Raw genomic sequence first — 23,716 nt, 5'->3', positions numbered from 1 at the left:
GTTCAGTTTTTCCAATGATGAAATGTGATATGTCGGTGCTCAAAGCCAGTTACCATCACTCTTGCTGAGGAAAGGCTAAGATCATATTCTCTTTCTGTACAAAGTGATATTAGCGTGTACAACTGTGTGCCATTGTTATGGGTATTGCAGTGTTACAGTTTAAATAGTGAGGCATTTACCTTAGAAAGAAATCACCAAATGAGAACTAAATTGACCGACAACATGGTGGCACACACCTGTAATCCTGGTACTTAGGAGACTAAGGCAGGAGGATGGAAAGTTGAGGCCCATCTTGTGCTATATCTAGAAAGAGACTGTCTCAAAAACAAACAGGGGTCTGGAGAGATGGCTCAAAGGTTAAGAGCACTGACTGCTCTTTCAGAGGACCTAGGTTCAATTCCTAGCACCCACATGGCGGTTCACACGTGATTATTAACTCCAAGATCTGACACCCTCACATAGATTTAGGCAAAACACAAATGCACATGAAATAAAAATAATGTATTTTTTAAAAGTCTTATAGATCACTGGGCATGGTGGTGCACGCCTTCAATCCCAGCACTAAGGCGGCAGAGGCAGGCAGATCTCTGTGAGTCCGAGGCCAGCCCAATCTACAGTGTTAGTTCCAGGATAGCTAGGGCTCTTACACAGAGAAACCATGTCTCAAAAAACCAAAAAAAAAAAAATCTTATAGAAAGAAAAGAAATGGTCTGGAGAGAAACAGCTCAATGGTTTAGTATGCCCACTGCTTTTCCAGAGGACCTGAGTTCAGTTTTTAGCACCAACATCAGACAGCTCACAACTGCTTGTAACAACAGCTCCTGGGGATCTGACACCCTCTTCTGGCTTCATTGGGTATCTTAGCACATTTGGCATATATATGCATATACATAAAAAAGAAAAACTAACAACAGAAAAATTAAGTCCCAATTAATAAACACTATTTTAAGATGTAGTTTGAAAATTAAATTATATCCCTCAGCTGAACATGCTGCACTCAGGGAGGCAGAGGCAGGCAGATCTCTGAGTTGGAGCACAGCCTGGTCTACAAAGTGAGTCAAGGCTACACAGAGAAACCCTGTCTCAAAAAAAAAAAAATCTATCTCTCCTTCAAGGTAAACATCCACATAAAATTCATAGTATTTCATCCCTTTGTTCATTAATAATGTATGTTCTGATATATGCAGGAACAAAGGTTTACCCATGCCAGACCTGGTGGTACACCACAGTAACCCTAACACTTGGGAGTCTGCAGAGGATGACCAAGGTCAAGGCCAGCCTGGGATGAATTGTAGTTCCTAGGAAAACCTGTCTCAAAAAAAACAAAAAACAAAAAACAAAAAAACTTACAAGTGATGCACATAGTAAGAAAATAAACAGATGGGTGTTGTGGTGCATATATCTAATCAGGCACTTGGGATGCTGAGGCAGGAGGCCCACTGTGAAATCAAGGTAGCCTTGCTTATACAGCCAAACCCAGAACAAAAAATACAAACCAAACTTGGACTAAATGAGCTATGTCTGGGGAAGTGTCTGGTTGTCCTGTTTAATGGAAAATATGCTGTGAAACCTATCACTTTGTATTAGGTAATTAATAAAGTATTTTTATTAAAAAGGAAGGTCCTGTTGGCGTAATGTGTTCTTGACTGCTAGCACTGGCTCTTGGGAATTTTAGTTTTGGCCTTGGTACCCCTGAAGGTGTGAACACTATCTGCTTGGTACCCCTGAAGGTGTGAACACTACCTGCTTGTGACTCCATTGCAGCCCGTTCCCTCACCCTGACCCTTTGTGAACCTCCTCTCTCCCAGTTGAAGAGTGGGGCCTTGCATGTTTGGTGCTGTTTCCGTGACAGGTGGTGTGGTGTTGTGGTTGCAGCCCTGAAGCGTCAATTGCTGCTCTGAAGTTCAGTTTGAAAATTAAATCAAATGAAGGCAAAGTAGACCAACTGTCAGGAAGCTGCTTGTTGTCGGATAGCATGTGGGCACAGGCAGCTGTGCTATGATGCGGGCTAATTGATTTTTCCCTCTGGTGAACAAGTGGCAGCTGTTAAGGAGGAATTCTGGGACTGGAGACATGACTCAGTGGTGACAGTGGTCAGGTTCAATTCCCAACGTCTCCATGGGGGATCACAGCTCTAGGGGATCTGTTGCCCTCCTCTGGCACCAGGCACATAGGTAACGTGCACGTGTACATGTGAAATAATAAATGCACGTAACATATAAAGAGATGCAGTTTGACCAAACGACAAGGAAGCTGGCCACACCTCTCTCCTTCCACTTCACAATAACCCATCATATTTTCACAGACATCACAGGAACACACACAAGTGCAAAGCCCTGTGCTAGGGAGAGGCAGAAAGATGGGAAGATTCTGTACAGGTCTCCCAGGAAAAGAACAGTACAAACAGTAATGGAGGAGGAGAAAAAGGGTAAGGATGGGCGCCCAGGCACAAGCTGCTCAGAGTACAGAGAAGTCTTTGAATCCCTGGGCCAAGGCTGGGTGGTAGAGCAAACTTTAGCTGAGAGGTAGGGCTGCAAGACAAGGCCACTTACAGAGCCCCTCTCCACGGTCATCTTGGAGGAGAGCTCTGCCTGGCCAGATGGCTGGGATTCTAGGCCTGCCTCTTGCAGCAGATGAGATGGCCTGGCCTCCATGCCTTTCGTCATATCTCAATGAAATCATGTTGCCTTTTTGTAGGTGTTAAAATGACGTGGCTCTGAAGGGCCGATCTAAGCAAGTGCCTCAGGCTGTAGTGGGTAAGGGAGATGCTAAATGAGGGTGCTCCCCGGCACAGAGGACTTGTTCAGATGTTGATCTTTATTTTGTGACATTAAGTTTGAAATTTTAGGGCAGGGGTATAGTTCAACAATTGTGCTTGCCTGGCATGCACAAAGGCTAGGGCTCAGTCCTCTGCAGTACAAAATCATTTGGGTTTTGTTGTTGTTTGTTTGTTTTGAGGCAGGATTTTTCTATGTAGACCAGGCTGGCCTCCAACTCACAGAGATCCTTCTGTGTGCCACCATACCTGGCTGAAGTAAATTTGTTCAATTAAGTGGTTTTTGTTTCTTGCTTCACTCATTTACAGTGCTGTGAAGCCACTAACACTAGCTAATTCCAGGACATTTCCACCACCCAAAAAGGAAACCCCATTCTAGTTACAGTTAATCCTCTCTGCCCGCCCCCTCCCCCACCCTTCCCTGGTCACCAGCAACTGTCTTTGTGTCTGTTCTGTGCATTTCCTATAAATAGAATCCTACAGTGTGAGGCCTCTGAGTTTGGCTTCTCCCATTTACCAGAGTCCTCCATGTGGCATAGGCCCGTGTGTCTTTGCATGCACACCCCATATTTCACCTATCCGTTGATATTTCAAAGGTTTATTATTAGGACTGGTTCCCAGCCTCTATTTCTGGTTTTTTAAAGATAGGCTCTTGGGGCTGAAGAGATAGCTCAGTGGTTAAGAACACTGGATGTGCAGCCTTTAATCCCAGCACTCGGGAGGCAGAGGCAGGTGGATCACTGTGAGTTTGAGGACAGCGTGGTCTACAAAGCGAGTCCAGGACAGCCTTGGCTACACAGAGAGATCCTGTCTCAAGGGGGGAAAAAAAGAAAGAACACTGGATGCTGTTCCAGAGGTCCTGAGTTCAATTCCCAGCAACTACATGGTGGCTCACAACCATCTCTAATAGGATCTGATGCCCTCTTGTTATACAGATGTAGAGTAAGACAGTACGCTCATATACATAAATATTTTTTTAAAATAAAAAAGGTAGGCTCTCACTTTATAGCTCTGGTAGGCCTGGGACTCATTATGTAACACAAGCTGGCCTCAAACTTATATCTATCCTCTGGCCCGTCTCTGAGCGCTAAGATACAGGTGTGTGCCGCCTGGCATCAGTTATGCTGATCCCAGACCACAGCACTCAGTCATAGCACCAAATATCTGTCTTTCATTTGACCCTGACTGAATGGGGTTCTCACAACCCAACTGGAGCGTGGTACTCTTTTTGAATGAGAAAAGTGAAGTCTGAAGATGAGGTGACCTGTCAAGAGACTGCAACTTACAAGGAAGGGGAATTTTTCACTTCAGAATCAGGAACCATGAGGAGAATGAGGCAGAGGCATGACCCTCACAGGTGTTACCAGCCTGGGGCTAAGCAAAGCTTTGACGCTCCTGGCTTCCGGTTTCTTGGCAGAGGAGGCTTCTCCCGCCTCCTTCCAACACGTGGAGGCGCTCAGCCAATCGGTGCAGGGCCTCTCTCGTTATAGCAACAGAGACTCGCTCCCCTTCCCCACAACTTGAGTTGCCTTTTGCAAACCTTGCCGGTGATTTGCCCGAAGTGGCTAAGCCCGGGGCGTACTCCACAGCGCCATCTGTAGGAACCGGCCGGCTCCCCGAGTCAGAGCCTTTGGAGAGCGCCAGCCTAGGCTGGAAGCCTATTGTGCCGTCTCCGCTCTGCGGGAGGGGTTGCCAGGAATTCCAGAAGGTCAGAACTCTTCCAGGATTCCCGTGCCTGGACCTAGCTGGAGGAGCAGGCCAAGTCACCTGACTTGTAATCAGAGCCGGGGCTCTGGTGCCTGGGACCTTGCATAGTTCTCAATCGGGCAACAATGCATCCTAAATTGAAGAAATCTGGAGAAGTCGGCTGTCAGCCCCCAGTCAAGTTCTCGGCAAAGGGTCGCAACTTGAGAGGTAGAGGGCGGAGACGGACAAAAGCTGCGGGCCGGAAGACCAGAGTTCTCAGAAAGTCTCCCGCCCCACGTGATGCTTCACAGAGGAATGCTCATCCCCCTGACCACCAGAGTCTAGCAGAAAGCCTGGCCAAATACACCGGGAGGAGAGGCGCCAAGCTAGGGGAGTCCCAGAAAACTGAAGGGAAGAATGTCAGTCGGGTGACATTCAACTTCACAACCGCAGACCTTGGTAAGTGAAAGTGCTTTTCATGGAGAGGTGAGTAGGAAAGAGGCCATCAGGTGTAAAGTGTCGCTGCTTAGGAGCAAGCAGGACAACAGGAGTCCGGGATGATGGCCAAAAAGGGAGGCAGCAGCTGAGACCTGAGTTTTTTTGTTTTTTTGTTTGTTTGTTTGTTTGTTTTTTAGTAGATCATACACCTGTTGTTTTTAAAGATTTATTTATTATTATGTATACAGTGTTCTGCCTGCTGCATGCACACCCACAGACCAGAAGAGGGAATCACATCACATTCCAGATGGTCGTGAACCGAGGTGTGGTTGGTAGGAATTGAACTCAGGACCTTTGGAAGAGCAAGTGGCACTCCTAACCACTGAGCCATCTCTCCAGCCCCGAGACCTGAATCTTAAAGAAGAACAAGTGTGTTTTCTGTGCCGAGTTAGGGCCCTCAGGCAGGCCTCCTGGGACACACATGTGGGTCAGTGAATGGAGTCTTTTTCAGTGCTCAGGGTCCACTTGAGGTTCTTTGTGTTCTTGGGAATATGTAAGCAGAGGCAAAGTCAGCCAATGACATCAGAGTCACCTGACCTGGGCAGGAGCTGAAATTCAGCTTTCCCTTCCAATTCCACCACCTCTTCTAAAGAAAAGATGGCGTCCTCAGCCTGCCACTGCAGGAGATCACCTCCTGTGCACAGTCACAGCCCTGAAGAGCACTAGAGAGAAGTGCCATCAAGAGTGGGTGGCAAGAGAAGGCCGCCTGCATGAAAGAGAGTGGCTGGGATGACACCTGCTGGCTCGGTCACCGTTCTTCTGCTGTGAAGAGACATGACTCTTCAAGGCAGCCGTTATGAAAGAAAGCATTTAATTGGAGATTTGCTTACAGCTTATGGTGACAGGGAGCGTGGTGGCAGGCAGTGACAGGGAGCGTGGTGGCAGGCAGGTATGATCCACAAGAGAGAGGGAGAGACTGGACCTGGTGTGGGCTTTTAAAATCTCAAAGCCACTAGTGCACGCCGTCAATCCCAGCACTCAAAGTCAGAGGCAGGCAGGCAGATCTTTTTAAGTTCCAGGCCAGCCTGGTCTACAGTGTTAGTTCCAAGACAACCAGAGCCACACACAAAAAGCCTGTTTTGAGAAACAACTCAAAGCCTATCCCCAGTGATACATTTCCTCCCAACAAGCCCATATCTACTTCAACAAGGCCACACCTCCTGTTCCTTTCAAACAGTTCCACTTCCTGGTGACTAAGTATTCAAACGTATGAGCCTAGGGAACCGTCTTTATTCAAACCGCCGCACCCTTTCTGTGAAGCACAGGATGGGAAGGGCTGGGACCGAAGCTGCAAGGAACACCATGCCCTTTGGAGTGCACAGCAACTGGGGAAATGGAAGCCAAAGGTCAGGCAAGGAGCAAGAAGACATGACTGAGCAGAAAGAAGCAATGTAGAGCCGGGCGTGGTGGCGCACGCCTTTAATCCCAGCACTCGGGAGGCAGAGGCAGGCGGATCACTATGAGTTCAAGGCCAGCCTGGTCTACAAAGTGAGTCCAGGACAGCCAAGGCTACACAGAGAAACCCTGTCTGGGAAACAAAAAAAAAAAAAAAAAAAGAAAGAAAGAAAGAAAGAAAAGAAAGAAGCAATGTAGACAAAAGGACAAGGTGAGTGAGAAAACATGAGCGAGAAGAGGAGCAAAGAGCTTCAGGCCCCGGCAGGAGGGGTGTTAACTCTACCAGCCTTGCTGAGAAAAGCCTGTCTGTCCCCATCATTTGGGAGAGTGAAGCATCCTGGCCTTCCATGCTGTGGTGGGGCTGCACACAGGCGGGCAAAATGTTCGTACACACAAAAAGAAACCCTGAGACAAAGAATTTGTCTGTGGGGCTAATTAAGCCGCTAGTAATCAACCCAGTGACTTTGGGCCTTTTCTGTGTGAAAAATGCGCCCAGTTACAGCACCAACCCCAAGTCTGCATTTGCCATCCGTGAGCTGCTCACTGAGGTCCTGTCATAGGTAAGCGCTGTGGCGGAGCTGAGACTCCAGCAGAGAATGAGACAGACAGAGACAAGGGCACGTTCTTCATGGAGTTGTTTGCTAGAAAACCAAACCTAACCAAGGTGTTGTGCCAGGAGTAGCAAACAGGAATGCCCCCTTAGGCAGTTATTAAATGAACCGAGTTTAGCTGACAGGGAGTGTGGGGAGGTAATGCAAGCTGGAGAGACCATGGCTCGGGCTACAGTAACTCAACTGGAGACCATGTAAGTGTCCAACAGTGTGAGGGCCACCCGTGTGCAGCTCTGACTGCACATGATGGTGTCCTGGTTACTTTTCTATTGCTGCGATAGAAGGGTTTACTTCATCTTAACAGCTTATATCCCATCATCCAGGGACGGCAGGGTCCAAATCCCAGGGAAGGATGCTACTTACAGCTCGCTCCGTGTAGCTTGCTCAGCCTGCTTTACTATAGCACCCAGGACCGCCATCCCAGAAGTGGCACCGCCCACAGGGCCCCCTCCCATATCGGTCATCAAGAAAGCACACCACAGACTTCCCCACAGGCCAGTCTGGTGGGGACGTTTTCTCAGTTGAGGGTCTCCTAAAAGGGCTCTAGTTTGTGTCAGGTTGACATAAAAACCAGCCAGCTCAGGTGGTGATGGTGGCATGGAGGAGCACATGGGCCAAGGTATGCGGAGTTGCCATGGGGCTCCAGCTCTGAGCCGGGGCATGGTCTGAGGCTGAGGAGGAGGGTGGGGGGAGGTACAGAGCAAAGGGAGCAGCAGGTGACAAAGCCTCAGGATAGGGCTTCCTTCGATCACTAAGGGGACAGAGGGGGCCAAAATGAGCCTGTGCCACTGGAAGGAGAAACAGATTGTTAGTCGGTCTGTGGGTTGGCAGGGAAAGATAACAGACCTCTGTCAAGACCACTCTTCGTGATAAGAAGATTTTGTCACCAGGTATTCTGATCTGTAATCTGCTGTCTGAACATCCCTATACTCCAAAGGAAGTTAAGAAACGGAGCCCAGTTTTTTAAAAAATGGGTTTATTTACAAGTTAACCAAACTGGAAAGAGGAAGTATGCAATTCTCTGTGTGTATGTGTGTGCAGCCTTACAAGTTCTGGAAAAGCCTGAGACAAAAGGCAGGTTAGCTGTGAGACAGTTGAGGGATCCCTGACTTGTCTCCATTAACAGCACAGAGGGCCTGCTATAGCTCTTATATGTGTGGGAGTTTTGCCTGCACGTATGTCTGTGAACAATGTGTGTGCAACACTCACAGAGGACAGAAGAAGGTGTCAGAGTCTCTGGAATTGAGGTTACAGATGGTTGTGCACGCCTGTGTGGTTGCTGGGAACTGACATGTCCAGTGCTTTTAACCACCAAGCCATCTCTCCAACCCCCTCATATTTTGTTAAAACATTGATTTATTTCAGCATGTAGAAGGGGCCCTGTGCCATGGGGCAGATGTGGTCAAGGGACAATTTGTGGGAGCCTGTTCTCTCCTCCCATCATGTGGGCTACAGGGATTGAACACAGGTTGTCTAACTTGACAGCAGGCGCCTTTTAACCACGGAGCCATCTCACCTGCCCACCCGCTATGTCATTACAAGTTGGGGGCTGAGGAACATAGCTCAGTGGCACAGTACTTCTCCCACAAGCACAAGGCCCTGGGTTCAAGTTTTAGCACTACAAATAAGAGATATGGATCCATATATAACAGCACACTTACATGCAAAACACCTCCATCACCTGATAAATTAGGTATTTGTTATCCCCATCTTTTTTTTTTTTTTTTAAGATTTATTTATTATGTTTAGTGTTCTGCCTGCATGTGTGCCTGCAGGCCAGAAGAGGGCACCAGATTTCGTTACAGATGGTTGTGAGTCACCATGTGGTTGCTGGGAATTGAACTCAGGACCTTTAGAAGAGCAGGCAGTGCTCTTAACCTCTGAGACACCTCTCCAACCCCCATTATCCCCATCTTACAGAAGAAACTAAGACAGACTGAGCAGGAAACAGGCCAACACTCAGATCCAAACTTTTTGGTTTTTTTTTTGTTTATTGAGACAGGGTCTTTCTGTGTTAGCCTTGGCTGTCCTGGAGTCGCTTTGTAGACCAGGCTGGGCTCGAACTCTTAGCGATCCACCTGCCTCTGCCTCCCAAGTGCTGGGATTACAGGCATGCGCCACCACGCCCGGCCAGATTCAAACTCTTAGATGAAACGTTTGATCCCACCAGAGGGTGCTGTGATGCCTGGGATGGTCAGACAGGGTCAGGTCATTCTTAGGAGCACATGCGGAGTATAATAGGCATCAGAGACTGTAGAAAGCCCTTCGCTTTGTGCCTTCTGTTGGTGTGCGAACATCGTTTTCCTCACCGTTGTGATGCAATGATACAGCCAGGCCAGGGGCCAGGCACCCTGATACACAACCAGCTCCTGCAGCAGTCTCCCCCTTCCCTGGCTCTTTTTCACTCTCTTCCAGAAGGAACTCACCTTGTAACCCTCTTCTCCCAAGGGCCCTTCTCATCTTTAGCCTCTATAGATGATGACACCGATGAAACCAGCCAGGGTCCTGTCTTCAATCCTGAGCGGGTCACTGCCCACTGCTTCAGGCAGTTGAAGCAGAAAGACTTCCGCCTGCCACAGAGCCGCTGGCGGGTCATCATTGTGTCTGGCATAAAGGACCAGGTGCTAGCCCACCCCACGCTCCCTCTTCAACCTCCCCCTCCACCCGTGCCTAGCTTCAAAGCTCTGGATCTTGGAGCTGCCCAAGAGCCACCGTTGGACAGGATGGCCTGGCTGAGCCAGAAGGCACAGCTCCGGAGGCAGCTGGAGACATTTGGTGATGTCAGGACATGGCTGGAGAACAAGGCCGCCATTACACCGTCAGAGGCCAAGGTTCTGCTCAGGGTTCAACAGGAACAAAATGCCCCTAAGGACACCTTGATTTCAGTCAGGACACCCAAGGTGAGAAGCCTGAATGGCCAGAAGATGCTGAAGGCTTTGGGAGTGTTGCTGTCATTGTGTTTCCCTGGGTTCGAGAGGACAAGGTGGTTTGCCTCATTTTACAGAAGAGCAAAACCAAGTCCCCAAAGGGAGGTGTATGAGTTATCTGCTGCTGCATAACAAATACCCCCAAGTGACTTTAAAGAAACAAGTGCTTACTGATGAGTACAGCTCTGTCTGTGACTCTGGACTCTAGGCGCCAGCTAGCTGGGAGGCTTTACCTCCTTGTCGTGAGACTGAGGTACTGAGAACAGTCTCTGACTTGACCAGGGCAGGAAAGCACACTGCTTCCCAACTTGTTCAAATGTTGATCAGAAGCTTCAATGCCTCCCTCAGGGACCTCCCAGAGGCTGCATGTGAATGCTCACAATAAGGAGGCTAGCTGCCCCCAAAGTGAGCCTGCCAGAACAGAGAGGGAGGAAGCCATGGTGCTGTTATGCCCTAGGCACTGGTCTTGATATTGCACCTTGTCAGAATGAGCCGCTGAGCGCTGCTCAGACCATGGGGATGGGAAGGAGGTTCCATCTTGGCAAGGGGAAGGTCAGAGAACATATGGACATGTCTTACAAGTGCCCCAACTCGGACACACTAGCAGCCTGCCTTGATGATGGTTACCTGTCCAATAGAAGGGACAAATGTTAAACCAGAGTCTGTGGGCTAATTTGGGGATCACGCCTATGAGGTTAGGGTGAGGAGGAGGGCTATTTTGTGATGGCATTACCTAACTTGGAACCATGGTTTGCACCCTGAGAACTGAAGTTCAGCCACCCATCCTCAATAAGCTGATTTGAGCAGCCTAATTAATAACAAAGAACAGATAAAGGAGACTAATTCGGTGTGGCCACATTGGGAACAGGGGCAAAGGCCTACGGTGCACCCTGCCTTCCAGTCCATCTTTGCATTCTGAAGTGAGATTGAGGTTTAACCAGAGGGCAGTCCCTGTCATCTGCCCACTCCTGCCCCTTCTAGGTGGAACCTCGCAGGACCATCCGACAACCCATCCCCCAGCTGCGACTGCCCAAGCCCTCTATCCTGTCTCACTTGTTTGCCTACCTGCGTAGTCAAAAAATCAAGGTCCTGGAAGTATTTAACAAGGTGGATCTGGGTGAGAAGCAGCGCATCACCAGGGAGGAATTTATCATGGCTATGAAGGCAGTAAGTACACGCTTTGCCACTTTCCCACTGAGCCCGGGAGTTACAACCACCTGTAACTCTAGGATCCGCTTCTGCTGCTGCCTTCTGCTTTAATTGACCTAACCAAGACAATAGCTCACAGGTATGCCCGGAGGCTAGCTTAATCTAAACAAGGTCTCCCATGTGAGCCTGTGGATAATTCTAGATCCTGTCAATTTGCATTCAATATTATCCATCACACCAGCCATATCTTTTTAAAGCCACATGTGGTAAGTGGCTCCTCTGGTGGACTGGATAGGATAAACTTTTCCATCATCATAGACAGTTCTGTTGATGTAGCACAGGACCTGGGCCCATGTATTAACTCCATCCTGCCTCTTTAAAAAACAAAATACACTTTCATCGAACACAGCCACATTTGCTCATTTGCACATCTCTGGGTGCTATCATGATGCCGTGGCAGAGGACCTGTGACTCACCAAACCTAAAATATTTGCTGTCTAAATTCTTGCTGGCTTAGATGAATTAATTGTGTATCTTCAGTACAAAACACCCTTAAAAAACAGAAATTGTTACCTATATCTTCTTTAAAAGATTTATTTACATGTATTTTATGTGTATGAATATTTGTGTGCCTGACTGTAACACATATATAGTGACCTCAGAGGCCAGAAGAGGGCATCACATCCTCTAGAACTGGAGTCACAGATAGTTGTGAGCCACCACATAGAAGCTGGGAACTGAACTGGGGTCCTCTGCAAGATCTCTCCAGCCTGTTTTTAAAGTTTTTTATTTATGTATTTATTTTGAGTTTTTTGTTTTGTTTTGTTTTGTTTTGTTGTTTGTAGTCCTGGATGCCCTGGACTCACTTTGTAGACCAGGGTGGCCTCAAACTCATAGAAACACACCTGCCTCTGCCTCCCGAGTGCTGGGATTAAAGGGATGCTGCGTCACCACACCGGCTTATTTTGATTTTTCAAGACAGGCTTTTTCTGTGTAGCTCTTGCCACCCTGGAACTCTTTTTGTGGGTCATGCCAGCCTCCAACTCACAGAAATTTGCCTGCTCTGTCTCCCAAGTGCTGGGATTAAAGGTGTGCAGCACCATTGTCCAGCATTATTATTATTATTATTATTATGTGTGTGTGTCTATGTGAGAAAATGTGCACATATGCAGGTGCAAGCAGAAGCCAAAAGAAGGCATCAGATCCCTTGGATCTGGAGCTAAATGTGGTTTTGAGGAACCAGATGTGGCTACTAGGAACCAAACCCAGGACCTCTATAAGAACAGCGCATGTTCTTAACTGCTGAGCCATCTCACTGGCCCCACAGCGGTCTCTCTAGCTATGGTTTGAACTCACAACCTTGCATATACTAGCAAGCTCTCTACTAGTGAACTATAAACCCAGACTACACTTTCAATCAATTTCCAAACATTTTTATGAAATACATTATGCAGCTGGTCATGGTGGCTCATGGCTGTGATCCCCAGCACTCTGGAGGCAGAGAAAATTCAGTGTAAATTCAAGGCCAGCCTGGTCTACAAAGTAAGTCCAGGACAGCCAGAATTTCACAGAGAAACCCTGTCTCAGAAAACAAAAACAAACAACAACAACAAAAGTTCAAATTTAAATCTTGGGCCAGGAGAGATAGCTTAGCAGTTAAGAGCGTTTACTATTTTTGCGGAGGACCGAAGTTCGATTCCCAGCACCCACATGACAGCTCAAAATCCCCTGTAACTCCATTCTAGGGTATTTGTCACCTTCTCTGAAGCTCTGTGGATACCAGGCATGCACATGGTACACATATACATGCAAGCAAAACACTCATACACATAAAATACAAATAAATCTTTAAAAATGTTTACACATGAAGAGGGCTGGAGAGATGGCTCAGAGGTTAAGAGCACTGGCTGAGGTCCTGAGTTCAATTCCCAGCAACCACATGGTGGCTCACAACCATATATAATGAGATCTGCTGCCCTCTGCTGTAATGCAAGTGTACATGCAGGCAGAACACTGTATACATGACAAATAAATAAATCTTTTTTAAAAAAAATGTTTACACATGAAGTTATTTAGCGCCAGGACAGTTCTGAGCTGCTCCAAGCACAGCTCAGCAGTTAGTGTTATCTAAAGAGACGGACGAGACAGTTATATTCACAGTTCTGTTTCCTTTCAAACCTTTCTGAATGCTCGGTGTCTCTGGTAAGCACTGCAGACTTCCAAAGCTGTCTATTGTCCTTTGTGCCAGTTCAGGGTTCTCTAGAGAAACAGAACTGATAGGAAAATGTATGTATGTATGTATATATGTATGTGTCTGTATGTGTGTGTACATATGTGTGTATGTATGTACAATGTATGGTGTTTACTAGAGCAGCGTACTGGTTATGGTCCGACTAGTGCAACAGTGGCTGTCTCCCGCTGAAAGGTCCAAGAATCCAATAGTCATTCAGTCTGGATGTCTCACCTGGTCTTCACTATATGCTGGAATCCCAAAAGAAGTTCACTTTAATGCCAGTGAAGGAACGGCCTGGCCAGTGAGAGCGAGGACAGGCAGGCAGAGAGAGCAAGCTTCTTTCTTCCGTGTCCTTTATATAGGCTGCCAGCGGAAGGTGTGGCCCGGATTAAAGGTGGACCTTCCCACTTCAAATAATTAGGAAAAGTCCCTCACAGGTGTAGCCAGCCACTTGGGTTTCAGGGAATTCCAGATGTAGTCAAGTAGACAACAACAGCCATCACACCCTTAAAAGAAAGAGGTGTATAGATTTTTGATACCTCAGCAGAGGTGGGCATACTGTTTCTTGTGGACAACAGTGGCTGTATAACTGTCTTCCTATCCAGTATCTTAATCAACTGAGACAGGCCGCACTGCATAAAGATAGAGGCTCATGTGGCCTGGGTTTTGAAGAAAGGATAGGAGTTTTTCAGGCAGAAAGAGGGAACTGTTTGGGCAAAAGCAAGGCATGATGAATTGCAGAGTACATTCAGGGGCCTGGCAAGGGCTCTGCAGTCCTGTGACAGTAGGGAATTTGGGGAGTCAAGCAGGTTGGCCAAGCCTGATGGTAAGGGTGGTGAGGTGGGCCTCAGTAACGTCCTGTGCCTCCTCAGATCGGAGTTCCTCTGACGAACCAGGAGCTGGAGGACGTAATCATCTACCTCGGCTCTCTTGGGAAGCAGAACGCCATCACCACGGATGCCCTGGTCACCACCTACAAGCAGTGGTCACTGGCCCAGCAGAGAAGCACCGTGCCCACTGCCAGGGAGTGTGCGTGCCCTCCCTGCCCCGGGAGCCAGCCTGGCTCTCCCCAGCACCTGCATCCTTCTCTGGTTTGCTATAGGGTTGCCAAGCTCTGGAGTCTCCAGGCCCAGAGGTCAATGAGAAAGCAGATATTTTCTCAAAGGCCCATCTGCCCTTCTGTCTATTCAAAGATGAAGTCCAGCGCCTGTCCTTAGAGGGACAGAAACTATTTATTTAGACAAAATCGAGGGCTGGGGATGTAGAGCAGGTGGCACAGTGCTTGCCCAGCACGTTGGAAACCCTGGACTCCATCCCCAGCCCTGCATAACCCAGGCAAGGTATTGTACATCTACAATTCTAATATTCTGGCTGGAGGCGGGACATCCTTAGCTACGCAGAGTATTTGAGGTCAGTGTGAGATATAGGAGACTTTGTCTAAAATAAAATTTAAAAAGGAAAAGGTTCACTAAAATAGCTCGCTCAGCCAGGCGTGGCGGTGCACGCCTTTAATCCCAGCACTTGGGGGGCAGAGGCAGGTGGATCGCTGTGAGTTCGAGGCCAGCTTGGTCCAGGACAGCCAAGGCTATACAGAGAGACCCTGTCAAGAAGAAAAAGAAAAGAATAAACAAAACAAAACAAAGAATGCCCAGAGCTGCTGTGATCTCATAGCTGGCTGGAGCACTGGAGCACAGTGCTCAGCAGTAACAGCTATAGTCAAGGACTTTAACACCCACACCCAGGGGATCTAAAAAAAAAAAAAAAAAAAAAAATCCCCTTTATCTTGCCTTGAAGGCAAGCAGCAGTTATTTATTAACTGGTGCTATGTTGGCACCGTCAGATGCTACCTGGAGGGTGGCAGTGGGTAAGACAGGTGGACATAGGGAATCCCTCAATTTGTCTAAAGGAACAAGCTCTGGTCCCCTGGACCAGGAGAGGAGGTAACTGCATTTCCTGGGCCCCATCTGGGCTGGCAGAATTTGCACAAGTCAGACTTACCCTGCCTGTCTGGAGGTTAGGGTTGCTATCCATGTTTTCCATAGAGGAAGCAAGTGTCCAGAGAGGTGGGGCTGCTTGTCTGGAGTCTCAGGAGGCGGAGGAGAGGCCAAGATTTCACCTCCCCATGAGGCTGCCACTAGGACCATGGCAAGGTGCCAGAATCCTTTCATTGGTCCACATTTTGGCAGTATCTTCCAAATGCTAGGCCTGCTTGTAGGAACTGGGAGACTGCAGTGGACTAGTGCAAGCCCTGCTTCCATCAGCTTCCACAGGATAAGGTGCTGTCCACAGAGATGGCGGCCTTGGAGTCAGTCAAGTAGTGGGAGTGCCGGGATGGTAGCCAGACAAAGCTCCTGAGCTGTTGGTGTTGGGCTGGCCCTGCGTGGCTGGTGCATAGCCAGTGTTTGGACAGAGCATCCAAGGCAGGTAGAACTGCCAAGGTCAAGGGCCTCAGACAGGAAAGACTTTGGGGGTATAGGAGGTGAGGATGGCATGGGTGAGGGGTGTCTCATAGGATGTGGGATGGCAGCTGAAGTGGATTCCCACAGATCCTTGTGGTCCAGCAAAAAGATTCTGTGTTTAGTGTGTGTTCCCTGGGAAGCCAGTTGAGTTGATCTTAATTGAATTTTTTTGTTTCTTTTTTCGAGACAGGGTTTCTATATGTAACAGTCCTGGCTGTCCTGAAATTTACTCTATAGACCAAGGTGGCCTTGAACTCACAGAGATCCACCTGCCTCTGCCTTCTCAGTGCTGGGATTAAAGGTGTGAACCACCATGCCTGGCTGCCAATTTATAAGGATTCTGTTTGCCACTTGGTGGGAACAGGGTGACAGAGAACGGGAAAGGTGTAGGAAAGGGGTGTGGGGTGTACAGATGTGGGGTTTCACAACAACAGAGGGGACAAATTCACAGCGCCCCTCAGACGGACACTGGCTAGAACACAGGAGCTGAAGAGCATGTTAGCATCTGCTCAGTGACATCAGGTTGAGTTCCACAGTTGGGTACCCTCTTAGTCAGCTCCTTCATCTTTCCCTCCAACTCTAGATTACAATCTGTCTATAAAGAGAACGCCCCAGAAGCGTGCCCCTCAAAAGCAGCAGGCTGTCTCATCTCCAGTGCCTCCCACGATGGATCTGCTGAAGGTCCCCGAGGTTGATACAAAGACGGAGAGGCGGCCTATGACAGAGGAAGACATGGAGGATGTGGGCAAGCGGTATCGCGAGAGGCGGAGGCAGGCCAAGGTACCTGCCTAGCACAGGCTTGGGGGCTGGGCAGGCCAAGGCTCAGGACTCAGGTATTGATGTCTGCTGGCTGGGGAGCCATGGGAGGGCTCACTTCCCTCAGCCCTTGTCTGTCATCTCTACAGTAAGCAGCTGGGTGTGGTGAAACACCCCATAACCCCAGTTCTCAGGAGGTCCAGCCAAAAGGATTATGAGTTTGAGACCAGCCTAGGCTACATAGAAAGACCATGTCTCAAAAAAACAAAAACAACAACAAAAAACTGAGGGGCTGGAGAGATGACTCAGAGGTTAAGAGCACTGGCTGTTCTTCCAGAGGTCCTGAGTTCAACCAGCAACCACATTGTGGCTCACAACCATCTATAATGAGATCTTGTGCCCTCTTCTGGTGGGCAGGCACATATGCAGGCAGAATATTGTATAATAATAAATCTTTAAACAAACAAGACACACCCCTTTAGTCCCATCACTTGGGAAGCAGAGGCAGGTAGATCTTTGTGAGTTTGAAGCCAGCCTGGTCCACATAGTCAGTTCCAGGCCATTGGAGCTACATAGCGAGAGTCTGTCTCAAAACAAAACAAAAAACGAACAGTCGGTGACAGTGGGTGACACTTCTCAGCACTAGCAATGTGGCTTCTTCTCAGATTATATGCAAATGGCTATACCTGATTTAGAGTCCCCTGCAGCCAAAGACTCAACTGGATACCTCTGGGGCACTTACTGCTTCTAATGCCACCCCCTTTTTTCTTTTTGAAATCCCCCCTCCCTTTTTCTTTTTCTGTGTATCCCTGGATGTCCTGGACTTGCTTTGTCAACCAGGCTGGCCTTGAACTCACAGAGATCTGCTGGCCTCTGCCTCCCCGAGCGCTAGGATTAAAGGCGTGTGCCACCACAGCTGGCTTGTGCCTTCTTACAGCTATCACACAGCTCATGGGCACATCCAGTTTGAGGCTGTGTTCCCAGGACTCATGTACCAGGTACTCAGAGACCCTGAGGGGTAACTTTGACCTCGGTGCTTGTTCCCCTAAGCTGCTGGCTTGGAGGCTTGAATTGCAGCCCCACTGTGCACACATATTCTTCATGAGGGCTCTCTCAGGGAGGTGGGAGGTGGAGGAGGTGCTATGCTGCCTTCCAGTCAGGACGAATGTCACACAGACACAAGATAGAGCATCCTCTGTTCTCTCCACAGCTCTGTATTCCCTCTATCCAATACATGGAGAACTGCCGACTAGTTCGATCTGGCATCAAACAGTTTGATGATCACTGCCTGCCATCCACTCTTTCTGGGGAGATGGAAGAGTTGATTAACAAGACCCGCAGGGATGTCTTCCTCGTCTACCTGCAGTGCTGGGAACTCTGTGAGGTCAATGGGCTCCCACTGACTGAGGACCTTCTCAGGAGAGGTAGGGGCTGGTGTAGAGTTGGCCCAGACACTGGCTTCCCTATACACATACCCAGCCAAGCCACTGAGGCCTTTGGTGGGAACTCTGAGAAGGAGGAGGGAAAGTGGACGGCCTGACCGTCAGGTGGGATTCCTGCGACCCAGGCTCTGCAACATCTAGGTTCCTTAGGTGAGATCTGGGGGATCTGGGTTCTGGGGCTCTGCCTCTGTTATGCTTGTTTCTCAGGACCCCCAAAAGACCACCAGGGAACTAAACCAATGCAAGCGCAAGAGGATCTTTATTCTCAGCTCGAGCTGGGCTTCTAACTGTCACCAACACAGTGATCTCAGGAGGAGAGCCTCGAACTCCGGGTTGAGGGAAATTTCTAAGTCCCTTTCCCTCCCAGTGCCCCCAAAGCTGGGGGATCTCAACTTGGCAAACTCCTGTCAGTTAAGATACAGAAGGGGGTTTCTGGCTTTCTTTGCTCTCTCGAGCAAGCGGGGAGTATCTGGTCTCGGGTTTCAGTTGGAGTGTACTGTCATATGCTGATTAACTGTTGCAGGAGTGGGACGATAGCACAGTAAGGTTACATGCTGCGGGGTGGGGGATATCTAGTCCAGTTTCCTAGCAACCATATCTCTGGTGGGCTAAAAGGAGTGCAGCAAGTCTGGTCCCTCTCCACAGCTGTGTTCAGGGAATACAAGGTTGTTCCCTCCCCACAGCTGTGTTCAGGGAATGTAAAGTTGGTCCCTCCCCACAGCTGTGTTCAGGGCTATCTCTTAAACTTTGCCCCAGTGTTCCTGAAACATGATTTTAAATTCTCTTTGGTCTCTCACCTCTACACCTTTACCCACCTATCCATATATGTACCCACATGAATATGTACACACACACAAACACATACATACCTCTATGAGGCAAATTCAAAACAATGAGAAAACTACCATCAAATAGTTAACAAAGCTGGGCATGGTGGCACAAGCCTTTAATTCCAGCACTTGAGAGGCAGAGGTAGACAGATATCTGTGAGTTCGAGGCCAACCTAAACTACAGAGTGAGTCAAGGACAGCCAGGGCTACACAGAGTAACCTTACCTAAAAAACCAAACCAAACCAAATAGTTATCAAAGTAGTTCTAAAAGCTGGGAGTGGAGCTCAGTGGTAGGCTGCTTGCTTATCAAATATAATGTCTTGACTACGTGGCATGCACACACACACACATTCATGCAAGCGCACAATGTACACACTAATTAACCCAGTGAAATCTGGTTGAATCTTCCTGCCTCCAACCTAAACTTGCTAAGACTCTCCATCCTAATTTTCTGTTACAAATTGGTCTCCTTCCTCTGTCTCCTGGTCAGCAGGGTCATCCAAGTCATCCAAGGTCCCTTCTGATACTGAACTGCATGTGTCATGCTGCATTGTGAGGAGTTGTGGAAGAGTTCAGGGGAACTGTATACCCCCATTGTGTTTTCCAATTTCCGATGAGCCTACAATCATCTAAAAATAAGAAGTTGGGCTGGGACATAAATGTAGAGAGAACAGACTTCACAGAGTTGTATTCTAGCCCCCACTGGTGCCCTTGGCTACTCTACCTGCCAAGTCATCTTGATAACTCAGAAACAATATTTTTTTTTTTTTTTTTGAGACAGGGTTTCTCTGTCCTAGACTTGCTTTGTAGACTAGGCTGGCCTCAAACTCACAGAGATCCACCTGCCTCTGCCTCCCGAGTGCTGGGATTAAAGGTGTGTGCCACCACGCCTTTCAGTAGTTCCCATGTGACCCGAAAAGGCTAATAGACTCTGCTGTCTTCCTTGCTGCCCACAGCACTACTGTATCCAGGAGACAAGATAATTACTCTGAAAGAAGAAGTCCGCCCAATCCGGCAGCCTGGAGGCTATTATATAGATGAGAGGATTTTCTACCGCCTGCCTGGATTCAAGACCCAAGGCCACCAAAAGCTTGGGGAAAAGAAGGCAGACAAGCTGAGTTTCAGGCTGTCCCTTCAGCTGAGGGGGCAGGGACATTGGCATGGATGCCAGTACCTGTGTCCCTACCCAGTCACTCCCCGACTCATCACTCTTAGTGCACGTCTTAGGGTCACATAGCTAGCTACCCTCCTGAACGCAGGCTTCTATAATCGTAAGGCCAGTGGGAAAGATCCAAAGTGAGATTTTACTCTGTGTCAGAAGTTGAGGGACTCTTCAAAGGACAGGAACCAATTCCTTCCCTGCGCTGCCACCCTGTGGCAGGCACACTCATTTTCCAATAAGAGGAAGGCTAGTAAGCCCCTGGGAAAACAAGACATTGACCCGGCCCTCAGACTAACCTCCTTTGAAGTGATCCAAAGTTAACGCCCCCTCCACTCCCACCATGTGGAGCAAGTACCCAACTACTATGAATAACATCAGGAGTGACTGTCGGGGGAGGGGGGGGAGATGAGATGGCATCCATGCAGAGGGATGGTGTGGCAGGGCAGAATGCCTGAGCAGGCTGCAGTGCAGCACAGTAAACATCAGGCAAGTATCTGCATGTATGACGTGGATGCCACAGTGCTCCAACTACACACAGAGAGGGTTAGACAAGGGCCTCAGGGCGTCCTCAGCACTGCCAGTGTGGCTGCTGCTTTACCCTGCACCTGTCCTGATGTTTTTGAGTATAGGGGCAGTCTAGGCCCGCAGCAGTGCTGAGCATGACCCAGGCTAGTAGTAGCTCAGTGGACCTGTGAAATATATCTTCTAACCTGTGGCTGGCACCAGTCCCTAAGCTGTGAATTCAGGAAGTGGGTTTGAGGACCAAGTTTTCAAACACATTAGCCTGTGGGGTACATATAACAGAAGGTGCACACAGGTGAATGAGCAGGCAGGGTCACCCACTAACTACTGTAGCTCTGGGGTCCACTGCTGAAAACCAGCCCAGAGAGAATGGGACTGGACCTCAACATTCCAGGTGCCCAGGAAAGAAATTTTTTTCCCCTTGTGTTTGACCAGTTACAACTATAAAAGAGAAAGAAAGGTCCCCTAGCTAAAGGAGAGCCGTTGGACCTCTCTTACCTGTAGAACTAAATTGTAAAAGATCCCAAAGCCAGCATTAGGGTAGTGAGTTCACAAGGCCCAGAGTTCAAACTTTTGTATCAGAAGGAAAAAAAAAGAAAAGAAAAAAAGAAATTCTGAGGCCAGATGTGGACTTGGGAAGAAATTCAGTGGTCAGCTAGGGATGTCTGCTGGGCCAAGGTATGGATGGTGAGTTTTTGTCATGCTTGTCCCACAGAGAGTGGCCTCTGGCAGGAGTGGGATTCAGGCTCAGGGCCTACCTGTTTTCTTCACTCCACCAGCCAGGGTATAAGGCCAAGTCTGGCTAAGCCCAGTGCATCGGGTGTGCCTTGGTGTATGGAGACACAGCTAGGGCCTCACCACAAAAAACGTTCAGAGCTCTGCTCTAACACTCAGAAACAAATCCCTTAATGGCCCCACCTGCTCCCCTAAACCCACGTTCCTGAAGTTTCTTTGGGGGAGGTTGTTTTGTTTTGAGACAGGGTTTTTCTGTGTAGCTCTGGCTGTCTTGGAAATCACTCTGTAAACCAGGCTGGCCTCATATTTAGAGATCTGCCTGCTTCTGTCTCCCAAGTGCTAGGATTAAAGGTGTGGGCCACCAGCACCCTGCTCCTGGAGTTTCTCTCTCCCAACACAGCCTCTCTCTCTATTCCCTGCTAGGAAAACAATGAAACTCGAGGCAATGCACTTTGAGGAGTTCGAGGAATTTACTGGGTTTGTATTGGTCCTGTGTGTCTGCTAGGAGGGCAGGGATGAGGATAGGAGGGCTGGCCTCTCCTCCACCAAGAAGCAGCTCTGGGACCTGTGTACATTGGACAGGATCTTAGCACTGTTGTGGGGCTCCATGCTCAGTGTCTAAGGGGCAGCAGAAGAGTGCTCAGAGAGTGCCAGGCATAGCTGCCCTGGGGCCTCCCATGAGTGAACTCATCTGCATTGTCACTGGAAGCCTGAGTGGCTCTAGACATGCTGCTTATAGGGGAGGACACTGACACATGGTCCCGCATCTGCACCTGCACCCAGTGAAGCTGGCTCTGGAAGCTGGATTCCAGACATGGTGTCCAAATGCTTCCAGATGTGGCTGGGTGTTGCCCAGCAGCTAGGTACCAGCCTAGAACATGTGAGGCCCCGGGTTCTACCCCCAGCACCAAAAAGACTGGCTGAAGTCGGGGCGGGGGTTGGGGGAGAACCAAGCCCTCTAGAGCAATAGTTCTCAACCTGTGAGTCGTGACCCTTTTGGGGTGGGGGCCAATTGACCCTTTCACAGAGGTTACCTAAGACCATCAAAAAAAAAAAAAAAGAAACCCCACAGTTATTCACATTATAACCCATAACAGTAGCAAAATTGTAGTTATGAAGTAGCAACAAAAATAATTTTATGGGTGAGAGCACCACAACACGAGGAACCATATTAAAGGGCTGCAGTGTTAGGAAGGGTGAGAACCAGGGCTCTAGAGCAAGGACAGCACGTGTCTACACTTGGGCTTAAGAAGCAGTGTAGTCACTCATGCACTGTGTGATCTTGATCTCTAGACCTCTGAGTCCTCTCTGGTGAGGAGACATGAAGTGTAGAGTGTGGTGGTGGCTCAAGTTCTCTGCCGAGAACCTGGGCCTGGTCTCTCTGCCATGACAACCTTCCCTGTGTCTTTTCCTTTTCCTTTTCCAGGAAGCTGAAGGCGAAGAGACCCAGGGGTCCCACATGCACCCACCCCAATCATTTCTGGCCCGGTCACCTTCTGGAAAAGCTGCGGCTCTACCTGCCCACTGTGGCCAAGGACAAGAGCCTGGCAATCTTCAGCCGTATAGAACAGACACGCCACGCTTACCCTGCCTCCTACCACTCTAAGGACTGGTGGCCCATGAAAGACTGGGCTTACATGACCCACGCCTATTATGACGCAAACAAGGTTTACTCCATCAACTAGAGGGGCCTGGGGGCTGCTGGGCCAGAAGACGACAGTGCAGCTAGAGGCCCACAGTTGCAGACATGAGATATCAAAGAGTCATACACAAGAAACATTCCCGAGGAAGGTCTGGGGTAGTGTCCCTTGATACCACAGTGTCCAGTGCCTGGAACTATGGATGTGCCCAGACACACACATGCTGTGTTTTCTACCCTGTCATGACCTCTGCTCTTTTGAAATAAACCAGATTAGAGCTGATCTGTAACCTTGCTGCTCTGATTTCCTGTTTAAGGGATGGAAAACTTGAAAGTGTGAACGTGTTAAAAGACAGGTTCCAGGCTAGAGAGATGGCTCAGGGGGTTAAGAGCGCTGACTGCTCTTCCAGAGGTCCTGAGTTCAATTCCCAGAAACCACATGGTGGCTCACAACCATCTATAATGAGAGCTGGTGCCCTCTTCTGGCCTGCTGACTCATGCAGGCAGAATGCTATATAAGAGATTCACAGATTCAAACAAACGCAAATATGAGAATATTTTAAATAAACCGGCATCTGTTACATACATTTTATGTGTGTAACAGAGAGGGAGACAGGGTCTCACTATGTAGCTCTGGCGGGCCTGGAAAACTCTGTGGCCTTCACTTCACAGAGATCGGCCTGCCTTTGCCTCCCGAGTGCTGGGATTAAAAGGTGTGCACCAACACGCCCAGCCCACAGACTTTTTCTTGTCATTATTTTCTAAGCAGTATTATCAACCTAGCACTTATTAACACATTGCTCTAAGTACGAACCATAAATAGAGATGACTTAAACAATACGGAAGATGCGGGCAGGCTCCGTAGCAGTTCATATTTCAGGAGTGTGAGCATCTG

General features: G+C 48.7%; 1 protein-coding gene across 1 annotated transcript; it reads left to right on the top strand.

The window, feature by feature from the left end:
* The first annotated feature begins 4,608 nt into the window (after positions 1-4,608).
* Efcab12 (EF-hand calcium binding domain 12) lies at positions 4,609-23,019 on the top strand. Its single transcript, XM_051155643.1, has 9 exons — positions 4,609-4,921; positions 9,415-9,866; positions 10,875-11,060; positions 14,148-14,304; positions 16,318-16,514; positions 17,701-17,914; positions 19,720-19,876; positions 21,606-21,659; positions 22,609-23,019. Exons 1-9 carry the CDS (start codon positions 4,609-4,611, stop codon positions 22,865-22,867), a joined length of 1,989 nt encoding a protein of 662 aa, XP_051011600.1. The 3' UTR covers positions 22,868-23,019.
* The last annotated feature ends 697 nt before the right edge of the window (positions 23,020-23,716 follow it).

This window comes from Acomys russatus, chromosome 13, assembly GCF_903995435.1.
Source record: "Acomys russatus chromosome 13, mAcoRus1.1, whole genome shotgun sequence".
Classification (NCBI taxonomy): domain Eukaryota; kingdom Metazoa; phylum Chordata; class Mammalia; order Rodentia; family Muridae; genus Acomys; species Acomys russatus.
Note: the sequence above shows the minus strand (reverse complement) of the source record. Positions and strands in the feature narration are given on the sequence as shown.

Coding starts and splice junctions, on each gene's coding strand:
- Efcab12 (XM_051155643.1), top strand. CDS start 4,609: ATGCATCCTAAATTGAAGAAATCTGGAGAAGTCGGCTGTCAGCCCCCA. Junction 9,867..10,874: donor TTTCAGTCAGGACACCCAAG/GTGAGAAGCCTG, acceptor TGCCCCTTCTAG/GTGGAACCTCGCAGGACCAT. Junction 19,877..21,605: donor GGGGAAAAGAAGGCAGACAA/GCTGAGTTTCAG, acceptor ATTCCCTGCTAG/GAAAACAATGAAACTCGAGG.